The sequence below is a fragment of the Echiichthys vipera genome (assembly GCF_963691815.1).
Source record: "Echiichthys vipera genome assembly, chromosome: 17".
Classification (NCBI taxonomy): domain Eukaryota; kingdom Metazoa; phylum Chordata; class Actinopteri; order Perciformes; family Trachinidae; genus Echiichthys; species Echiichthys vipera.
In genome coordinates this window covers 1242480-1254043 of record NC_139842.1, presented here as the reverse complement: position 1 = coordinate 1254043, position 11564 = coordinate 1242480, and the positions used below count along the sequence as shown (strand labels likewise).

General features: G+C 41.6%; 1 protein-coding gene across 2 annotated transcripts in view; it reads left to right on the top strand.

Moving 5' to 3' along the window:
• amdhd2 (amidohydrolase domain containing 2) overlaps positions 1 to 3440 on the top strand; it is an 8574-nt gene extending 5134 nt beyond the window's left edge. The window contains exons 6-12 of one of the 2 annotated variants that reach the window (XM_083931141.1): positions 197 to 409; positions 638 to 726; positions 818 to 962; positions 1647 to 1754; positions 1880 to 1948; positions 2366 to 2467; positions 3254 to 3440. In XM_083931141.1, coding sequence (XP_083787267.1) covers positions 197 to 409; positions 638 to 726; positions 818 to 962; positions 1647 to 1754; positions 1880 to 1948; positions 2366 to 2467; positions 3254 to 3333 — 806 coding nt within the window. In that variant the 3' untranslated portion in view covers positions 3334 to 3440. Of the gene's footprint in view, positions 1 to 196; positions 410 to 637; positions 727 to 817; positions 963 to 1646; positions 1755 to 1879; positions 2019 to 2125; positions 2345 to 2365; positions 2468 to 3253 lie in introns of those variants that run through there. The other variant, XM_083931142.1, reaches the window with a different exon arrangement.
• Positions 3441 to 11564: the final 8124 nt, after the last annotated feature.

The following is an 11564-nucleotide window of genomic DNA, read 5'->3' as shown; positions in this document are numbered from 1 at the left end:
CGTTTATGCTCCTAGAGGACACTTTAACACACGTTTATGCTCCTAGAGGACACTCTAGCACACGTTTATGCTCCTAGAGGACACTTTAGCACACGTTTATGCTCCTAGAGGACACTTTAGCACATGCTCCTAGAGGACACTTTAGCACACATTTATGCTCCTAGAGGACACTTTAGCACACGTCTGTCCTCTGCAGGACTCCATCTTGAGGGCCCGTTCATCAGCCAGAAGAAGAAAGGAGCTCACCCGGAGCAGTTTCTGCGCACCTTCCAGTCCGGAGGGATCCAGGACCTGATGGAGGTCTACGGCAGCCTGGACAACGTCGCCATGGTGACACTGGCTCCAGAGCTGGCCGGCAGCCAATCGGTGGTGAGGGAGCTGTGCCAGAGGGGCGTCACCGTGTCGCTAGGTAAGCATCGTTAAACCGGTCCGTTCACTCCGTGAAGTCCAGGACCACTTATGAGACCGGACCCCCAACACCTCCTACACACAGGAACTACACACCAACGTCTCTTTGTGGTTGTTTTGTGTCTCTTTGTGGTTGTTTTGTGTCTCTTTGTGGTCGTTTTGTAGCTGCTCTTGTATTTTGTGTATTTAAACTCCTCTCACCGTATCCGTCCGTCTTGTCGTCCTGTAGGTCATTCTGTGGCTAACCTGTCTCAGGCTGAGGACGCCGTTCACCACGGCGCCTCCTTCGTCACTCACCTCTTTAACGCCATGCTGCCTGTGAGTCTCCGCCCGCCCTCTCTCATGTTCCCGTGTTACCCATGATCCTCCAGTCGTCCCTGCCACTGCGTCTTCTCCTGTCCCCCCCCAGTTCCACCATCGGGACCCCGGGATCGTGGGTCTGCTGACCAGCGATCAGGTGCCTGCGGGCAGGACGGTCTACTACGGCATGATCGCTGACGGGATCCACACCAACCCTGCAGCCCTCCGCATCGCCCACCGAGCTCATCCTGCAGGTCAGACAGGACAGGAGTGTGTGTGTGTGTGTGTGTGTGTGTGTGTGTGTGTGTGTGTGTGTGTGTGTTTAGGCTCCTAGAGGACACTTTAACACACGTTTAGAGTCCTAGAGGACACTTTAGCACACGTTTATGCTCCTAGAGGACACTTTAGCACACGTTTAGGCTCCTAGAGGACACTTTAACACACGTTTATGCTCCTAGAGGACACTTTAGCACACGTTTAGGCTCCTAGAGGACACTTTAGCACACGTTTAGGCTCCTAGAGGACACTTTAGCACACGTTTATGCTCCTAGAGGACACTTTAACACACGTTTATGCTCCTAGAGGACACTTTAGCACACGTTTATGCTCCTAGAGGACACTTTAACACACGTTTAGGCTCCTAGAGGACACTTTAACACACGTTTATGCTCCTAGAGGACACTTTAACACACGTTTTTGCTCCTAGAGGACACTTTAGCACACGTTTAAGCTCCTAGAGGGGACTTTAGCACACGTTTAGGCTCCTAGAGGACACTTTAGCACACGTTTAGGCTCCTAGAGGACACTTTAGCACACGTTTAGGCTCCTAGAGGACACTTTAGCACACGTTTAGGCTGTGTATTTATGAATATTCTCTGGTTCTTATTGGTGTGTTTTTTGATGTCACTTCCTGTGGTCATATTTGTGGGCACCTGCAGGTCTGGTGCTGGTGACGGACGCCATCACAGCGATGGGACTCCCTCCAGGGCGCCACACTCTGGGCCAGCAGGTCATCGAGATCCAGGGACTCCACGCTTACGTTGCAGGTCTCACGTTTCCCCTCACTATTAATGGTGATGGTTTGTGTTTCTGTGGACCTGCAGGAGGAGAGTCTTCGGTTCCTCCAGAACACAGAATACATCAAATAAACTGGACTCTCTCTGTGTTTAAGGCACCGAGACGCTCAGCGGCAGCATCGCCACCATGGACATGTGTGTTCGACACTTTAAACACGCTTCAGGTGAGTCCAGGACCAGGTCCAGGACCAGGTCCAGAGTCAGGTCCAGGACCAGGACCAGAGTCAGGTCCAGGTCCAGGACCAGGTCCAGAGTCAGGTCCAGGTTTAGGTTTAGGTTCAGTTTCTGGTTCGGTTTAGGTTCATTTTGTGGTTTAGGTTCAGGTCCAGAGTCAGGTCCAGGTCCAGAGTCAGGTCCAGGTCCAGAGTCAGGTCCAGGTCCAGGTTCAGGTTCTGGATCAGGTTCAGTTTCATTCTGTTCCCCTCAAAACGCCCCGTGGGTGCATTATAATTAAAAATAAAAGGTGCGTGTGCGTGCGTGTGCGTGCGTGTGTGTTTGCGTGTGCGTGCGTCTGTGTGTGTGTGTGTGTGTGTCTGTGTGTGTGTGTGTGTGTGTCTGTGTGTGTGTGCGTGCGTGAACAGGCTGCAGTGTGGAGGAGGCTCTGGAAGCTGCCTCGCTCCACCCCGCTCAGCTGATGGGGATCAGCCACCGGAAAGGAAACCTGGACTACGGATCAGACGCAGGTGCAGGTCCCAACTGAACAAACTCCTAGAGGACACTTTAACACACATTTATGCTCCTAGAGGACACTTTAGCACACGTTTATGCTCCTAGAGGACACTTTAACACACGTTTAGGCTCCTAGAGGACACTTTAGCACATGTTTAGGCTCCTAGAGGACACTTTAGCACACGTTTATGCTCCTAGAGGACACTTTAACACACGTTTATGCTCCTAGAGGACACTTTAACACACGTTTAGGCTCCTAGAGGACACTTTAGCACACGTTTATGCTCCTAGAGGACACTAACACACGTTTATGCTCCTAGAGGACACTTTAGCACACGTTTATGCTCCTAGAGGACACTTTAACACACGTTTAGGCTCCTAGAGGACACTTTAACACACGTTTATGCTCCTAGAGGACACTTTAGCACACGTTTATGCTCCTAGAGGACACTTTAACACACGTTTATGCTCCTAGAGGACACTAACACACGTTTATGCTCCTAGAGGACACTTTAGCACATGTTTATGCTCCTAGAGGACACTTTAACACACGTTTAGGCTCCTAGAGGACACTTTAACGCACGTTTATGCTCCTAGAGGACACTTTAACACACGTTTATGCTCCTAGAGGACACTTTAACACACGTTTATGCTCCTAGAGGACACTTTAGCACACGTTTATGCTCCTAGAGGACACTTTAACACACGTTTATGCTCCTAGAGCCACACTTTAGCGCACGTCTCCACATTTTCTCCTCCGCACGTTTCCAGAGTGAATTTTGTTTCTTTTGTTTTCTCAGACCTGGTTTTGCTCGATGACGCCCTCAACGTCAAAGCCACCTTCATCTCTGGAGCGGAGGTTTGGAGGAAAGAACCATAGAAGAAGAAGAAGAAGAAGAAGAAGAAGAAGAAGAAGAAGAAGAAGAAGAAGAAGAAGAAGAAGAAGAAGAAGAAGAAGAAGAAGAAGAAGAAGAAGAAGAAGAAGAAGAAGAAGAAGAAGAAGAAGAAGAAGAAGAAGAAGAAGAAGAAGAAGAAGAAGAAGAAGAAGAAGAAGAAGAAGAAGAAGAAGAAGAAGAAGAAGAAGAAGAAGAAGAAGAAGAAGAAGAAGAAGAAGAAGAAGAAGAAGAAGAAGAAGAAGAAGAAGAAGAAGACGACCCCGCGGTGCCTTCAGGGAGCGTGGTTAAACACAGAATCACGTCTGTTGAATGTTTTAGTTCATCAGAAAACAGAATATTTACGTTTTCTCTCCGTGTTTCTTCATTCTCATGTTTTTTTTCTGCTCACACGACTTTGATTTTCTTTAAAACGTGTTTTTTAAATGTAAATATCTTCGGTTCTGATGAAACCCACAGATTTGAGGTGTTTTCTGACACATTGAGGGTTTTTTATAAAGGATTATTTTAATCACACAGATGTGATTTAAAGGAAACACTTTGGTATTAATTATTAATAAATCAACTTTCAGTGAATGTAACTGTAACAGGACTGTTCTTCTTCTAAGCAATAACATCTACTTTTGTAATATGACTGTTGTCTGTGTTTTTGCAGCACGAGTTTCACTAAATATATAATTCATATTTAAGGGAAAAGCACTGTTGTGACTCTGAAATGTGACTAATAATAATATTTATTCATAAAACATCTTTCATAACATAAAGTGCAGCTAAAAGTGCCTTTCAGAAAAACAAAGAACTCAACAACACGGGCATTAAAACCGAAACAAGTCCTAAAAACATCAAATGGGAATCAATAAAAACAAGTTTATAAAGATAAAAATTAAATATTTATTATACAAAAGCAATGAAACAAGTATGGGAAATATTAAATAACAGTAAAAGTGACAAAAAACACACAAAACAAAGAATTTATATGGAGATGGAAAGTGTTTAAAGGTTAAATAATTGTATTTTAATGCCACTTTCAGAGTATATTTGTCTGACAGTTTTTAGTTTCTGTACAAATAAAAAACACAAGAGTTTATAAATCTGATGTTTGATCTTAAGCTAAACTCCCCAGGGACTCACCGACGTGTTCACAGAGACTTTTATCAGGAGCCTCTTTTACACAAACATCCTCACGTATCACAAATGTTTGAATAATATTTAGAATTTTATGATTTTTTATGATTTTTTGTTTTCATGATTTTTGACCTGGAGATTTAAAAAAACACTTCTGCAACATAAAGACTAATATTCCTCAAACATCACAAGGTTTAGGAATAATTTACTTTACTTCATAATAAAAATATACAAAGTAAATGAGAACATTCACAGGCTATATAAAGTAAAGTTAAATGAAAAAATAAAAATATATGAAGTAAAGTAAAAAAGTATATAAAGTAAAGTAAAATAAAAATATATAAAGTAAAGTAAAAAATAAAAATATATAAACTAAAGTAAAATAAAAATATATAAACTAAAGTAAAATAAAAATATATGAAGTAAAGTAAAATAAAAAATTAAATTAAATGAAGAAAGTAAAATAAAATAAATGAAATAAGGTAAATAAAAATATATGAAGTAAAATAAAATAAAAATATATGAAGTTATGTAAAATAAAAAATCTAAATATATGAAATAAAGTAAAATGAAAACAAAGTAAAGCAAAATAAAAATAAAAATATATTAAGTAAAATAAAATAAAAATAAAAATATATTAAGTAAAATAAAATAAAAATAAAAATATATTAAGTAAAATAAAATAAAAATAAAAATGTATGAAAAAAAGAGTTATATAAAAATGAAAATATATGAAGTAAAGAGTAAATAAAAATAGAAATATATGAAGTAAAGAGTAAATAAAAATAAAATATATGAAATAAAGTAAAATGAAAATAGAAATATATGAAGTGTAGAAGCTAATATGAAAGTATCCTCGGTGTGGAGCTTCTGTCTCTTCTCTTTCCCATTCATTCTCTACGGGAGGCCTCATCACTACGGCTGTCATATATTTACGGCCACAAGCGGGATTATGGGGGCGCTGTTTCCCGCTTTAGACCAATCAGGAGTGTGTTTCTGACGGAGCAGCAGCAGAAAACACCGTTTTTACCGTAAACGGCGTTTTATCAAGAAAACAACGAACTGAAACTCATCAAAGGTGAGTTTGGCTCAGTTATATTTATACGGCGAAGTGTTTTTCTAAGCGTTGGCTTCCGTTTAGTTGTGACAGGTTGTATTTAACGTTATCTACACGGATCCAAAAGCATCTTTCTTTGACTCTTTCATCGTGTTTTGTATTAAAAATAGTATTTAGACTGACTCTTAAGGCCTTCTGTGCTATCCTTGTGTAAGTTCTGTAGTTGTCATTGTGAATAAACGTAGAGAAAAACATATAAAGTTCAGAAAATAACAATAGAGTACTCCCCGTCGGGGAATCGAACCCCGGTCTTCCGCGTGACAGGCGGAGATACTGTCCACTATACTAACGAGGAAGGGATGGGGGCATGACGTCACATCTTCGAACGAATCAGTGGGCTCGCTGTCCATTCTTCTTCCCGCTTCTTCTTCTTCCCGCTTCCCGGTTGGTGCCGTTTTTGGAGCGTTGCCGCCTCCATCTTGTTTGGAGTGAGCTGATACCGGAACATGAGCCTGTTTCTCCTCTTTTGAACCGACATCTTTGCACTAAAGTCGATTTATTCTGATGGGATGTTTTTGCCAAACTCCTTCTTCCGGTTTTTTCCAGTTTGCGTCTAGTGCTTTTAAAAAAAAGGACTCCGACTGACGGTTTCTGTGGGAAAATACTACACTACCCACAATCCTTAGGGTCACAGCAACGTCTCTCATTGGTGGAGCTTGTCGTTACCATGGAGATGTTAACGATCCCGCGAAAAGCAATGGTGAGCAGTTCCCACTGAACCAGAGCTCTACGGTTGTTATTTTAGTTTTCTGTGAAGTTTATTTCACATTAGAGCACAACAACAACAACAACAACAAACTACAGACAACAGCAAAACAACTACAGACAACAACTATCAACAAAACAAACTACAGACAACAACAACAAAAAAACTACAGACAACAACAACAACAACAAACTACAGACAACAACAAAACAAACTACAGACAACAACTATCAACAAAACAAACTACAGACAACAACAACAAAAAAACTACAGACAACAACAACAAAACAAACTACAGACAACAACAAAACAAACTACAGACAACAACAACAAAAAAACTACAGACAACAACAACAAAACAAACTACAGACAACAACAAAACAAACTACAGACAACAACAACAAAAAAACTACAGACAACAACAACAAAACAAACTACAGACAACAACAAAACAAACTACAGACAACAACAACAAAACAAACTACAGACAACAACAAAACAAACTACAGACAACAACAACAAAAAACTACAGACAACAACAACAAAACAAACTACAGACAACAACAAAACAAACTACAGACAACAACAACAAAACAAACTACAGACAACAACTATCAACAAAACAAACTACAGACAACAACAACAAAACAAACTACAGACAACAACAAACGACAGACAACAACAACAAAACAAACTACAGACAACAAAAAAACAAACTACAGACAACAACAACAAACTACAGACAACAACAACAATACAAACTACAGACAACAACAACAACAAAACAAACTACAGACAACAACAACAAAACAAAGTACAGACAACAACAACAAAACAAACCACAGACAACAACAACAAAACAAACTACAGACAACAACAACAAAACAAACTACAGACAACAACAACAAAACAAACTACAGACAACAACAACAAGCTACAGACAACAACAACAAACCACAGACAACAACAACAAAACAAACTACAGACAACAACAACAAAACAAACTACAGACAACAACAAACTACAAACAACAACAACACAAACTACAGACAACAACAACAAAACAAACAACAAAACAAACTACAGACAACAACAAAACAAACTAAAGACAACAACAACAAAACAAACTACAGACAACAAAAACAAAACAACTACAGACAACAACTATCAACAAAACAAACTACAGACAACAACTATCAACAAAACAAACTACAGACAACAACAACAAAACAAACTACAGACAACAACATCACCTGAACGCCATTTCCATAGACACATAAAGACAGCAACCATACAAACATAACAACAAATAAATACGCAAAAAACAAGCAAACAAGTAGTATTCTAATGTTTTTTAATGAATTCATAGTTGTTATTATCTCTATTATCTGTCACCATCTCTCTGGTCTTGCTGATGTTCAGCCGCAGGTGGTTCTGTCCAGTCCACTCCACAAAGCTGTCCACCAGTGCCCTGCACTCCTCCTCCTGTCCCTCACTTATAGACCCAACAACAGCTGAGTCTGCAGGTGACACGACCCGGTGTTGTACTGACAGTCAGTGTTGTATGAGGTGAACAGGAAAGGAGACAGCACAGTCCCCTGTGGAGCTCCTGTATCACTGACCACCACATCAGACAGAACACTGCCCATACGGACAAACTGTGGCCTGCCTGTCAGGTGGTCAGTAATCCAGGAGATCATTGTGTCGTCTACTCCCATCACCCGCAGCTTCTCCCCCAGTAGCAGTGGCTGAATGGTGTTAAAAGCACTAGAGAAATCAAAGAATGTGATTCTCACAGTAGTTCCTCCACCATCCAGGTGCAAATGGGCTCGTTGCAGCAGGTAGATGAACACGTCATCAGCTCCCAAGTGAGGCTGGTGAGCAAATTGCAGAGGGTCTAGCAGGGCTCTCACCTGTGGCCTCAGGTTGGCCAAAACTAGTCTCTCCAGCACCTTCATGACGTAAGATGTGAGGGCCACTGGTCGGTAGTCATTGAGGTCTGATGGTGACGACTTCTTTGACAGGAATTAGGCAGGAAGTCTTCCAGAGCACTGGTATTCTCTCCTGACCAAGGCTCAGGTTGTACAGGTGTTGTAGGACAGGAGACAGCTGGCTGGCACATGTCTTCAGGATAGTTGTGTTTACAGTCCTGTATCTTTGCCTTCTCTTCTGTTTTACAAATGCACACACATTCAATACGCAATACACATTCTTTCATCTCGTTAACACAGTTGATCCACAGACTAACTAGGTCGTAACAAAGCATCTTTCTTTTACTCTTTGTGAATAAACTTTGTTTAAAGGAAAACTTCTCGCTGTTACCATGGAAATGGTGACCTGGTAAAGTGCTACGACCAGAAAACAACGCCCATCGATATTACAACTGTAGAGAAAAACATACAAAGTCCAGAAAATAATAATAAAGTACTCCCCGTCGGGGAATCGAACCCCGGTCTTCCGCGTGTGTGTTTCAGACGGAGCAGCAGCAGAAAAGACCGTTTTTACCATAAACGGCATTTTATCAAGAAAACTACGAACTCAAACTCATCAAAGGTGAGTTTTTCTAAGTGTTGGCTTATGTTTTGTTGTGACAGGTTGTATTTAACGTTATCTACACGGATCCAAAAGCATCTTTCTTTGACTCTTTCATCGTGTTTTGTATTAAAAATAGTATTAAGACTGATTGTTAAGATATTTTGTGCTATCCTTGTGTAAGTTCTATAGTTGTCATTGTGAATAAACGTAGAGAAAAACATATAAAGTTCAGAAAATAAATATAAAGTACTCCCCGTCGGGGAATCGAACCCCGGTCTTCCGCGTGACAGGCGGAGATACTGTCCACTATACTAACGAGGAAGGGACGAGAGCCTGACGTCACATCCTCGAACGAATCAGCGGGCTCACTGTCCATTCTTCTTCCCGCTTCTTCTTCTTGTTTTAACGGTTGGTGCCGTTTAAGGAGCGTTACCGCCTCCATCTTGTCTGGAGTGAGCTGATACCGGAACATGAGCTTGTTTCTCCTCTTTTGAACCGACATCTTTGCACTAAAGTCGATTTATTCAGATGGGATGTTTTCAGGAAACTCCTTCTGCCGGTTTTGTTCAGTTTGCGTCGAGTGCTTTAAAAAAAAGGACTTTAACGGCAGATTTCCGACTGACGGTTGCTGTGGAGAAGTACTACACTACCCACAATCCTTAGGGTCACAGCGGCGTCTCTGATTGGTGGAGCCCGTCGTTACCATGGAGATGTTAACCGACCCCGCGAACAGCTATGGTGAGCAGTTACCACTGAACCAGAACTCTACGGTAAGTTTAAACACCACCACAACAACAAGTAGTATTATATATTTTTAAATTAATTTTACTGTTATTATTACTTTTCTTTTTTTATTGTCTGTCACTACTTTATCATTTTTATTTTTATTTTTTTTAAATCATTGCGAACTCTATTAAGAGTCCTACATTTGTCCTATATTTATTTATTGATTTATTTATATTTATGTTTATTATCTTTATGCCGAGTGAAGTAGAAAGCAGCTATGCCTGGTAATGAAATCTGTATTTAATGTTTTATAATGTGAACACGCGCCTGTAGGTGAATCTGCATCAACGGACACATTTCTAATGGAGTTTGGTGGAGAGATGGAAGTGAACCGACACGTCCGGGTGTTTATCTCGGATCATCCGGGACCGGGACGCGGGGAAGAGGAGATCCATCTTGCCCGGATACACGGTCGATATGTCCCGGCTGGTGCCCGGTGTCCTGTCCGGAAAATGTCCCTGAAGAAAGGGGAGAGTGTCCGCGGCGGAGGGCAGGACCGGCTGCACCAAGCTAGCTCCGGTTAGCCGGAGCGAGGAGTCCACGGCCTTCAAAATAAAAGCGCAACCAACGGCTGCACACAATGAAGGGTGAGTATAGTCCACACACATTCACATGGAAGGTTTTTTTTATATGGGAATTAATGGAGTCAAATTTAAATTGTGATATCTGCAGTGGCGTCCTAGAGGACACTTTAGCACGGATTTTGTCTCCTAGAGGACACTTTAGTACACGTTTAGGCTCCTAGAGGACACTTTAACACATGTTTTGGCTCCTAGAGGACACTTTAACACACTTTATGTTCCTAGAGGGCACTTTAGCACACGTTTAGGCTCCTAGAGGACACTTTAACACACGTTTATGCTCCTAGAGGACACTTTAACACACTTTATGTTCCTAGAGGATACTTTAACACATGTTTATGCTCCTAGAGGACACTTTAACACACGTTTAGGCTCCTAGAGGACACTTTGGCACATGTTTAGGCTCCTAGAGGACACTTTAACATACGTTTAGGCTCTTAGAGGACACTTTAACACACGTTTAGGCTCTTAGAGGACACTTTAGCACACGTTTATGCTCCTAGAGGACACTTTAACACACGTTTAGGCTCTTAGAGGACACTTTAGCACACGTTCAGGCTCCTAGAGGACACTTTAACATACGTTTAGGCTCCTAGAGGACACTTTAACACACGTTTAGGCTCTTAGAGGACACTTTAGCACATGTTTAGGCTCCTAGAGGACACTTTAACACACGTTTAGGCTCCTAGAGGACACTTTAGCACATGTCTAGGCTCCTAGAGGACACTTTAACACACGTTTATGCTCCTAGAGGAACTAGGAGCATAACTTTTAGAACATGTTTTGGCTTAATACCATCTACTTTAATTGGATAAAAAGGTGAAATAATCATTTTCAATATGTATTTGTAGAAATATGTAATTAATCACAGCCTGAAGGTGCTTGAATTTGACCTTGGAAAAGGTGAATGAACCCTGTAAAATAAGAAAACTAGAAAAACAACTACCAAAATAAAATACTTTGAAAACCTTCTCTTGATAAAGATCATCCAATAACACAATAGTACTTGTAATTATTAGTAAAATCACAACTTAACACTAACAGGTAAATAGCTCCAGAAGCAGCAGCAGCAGTTTTATTTTGAAGGTTGTGACAGGAAGTGTTGTGCGTCCCCAGGGGCTTGACGGTGATGTTGAGAGCGGAGCAGCAGCGGTGAAGTGTGCACCACAGAGGATGCACGGACAGATCTCACACAGCTGGCAGGAACATCCGACCTCTCGTCCCGTCTGCAGCCCGGTGAGGAGCCCAGTGAGGAGCCCGGTGAGGACCCTGGTGAGGAGCCCGGTGAGGAGCCCGGCCGTCCTCCGGTGCGTCCTCCTGCTCCTCTGCAGTTTCTCCCTCAGCCACCAGCCGTCCTGCAGGTGCACC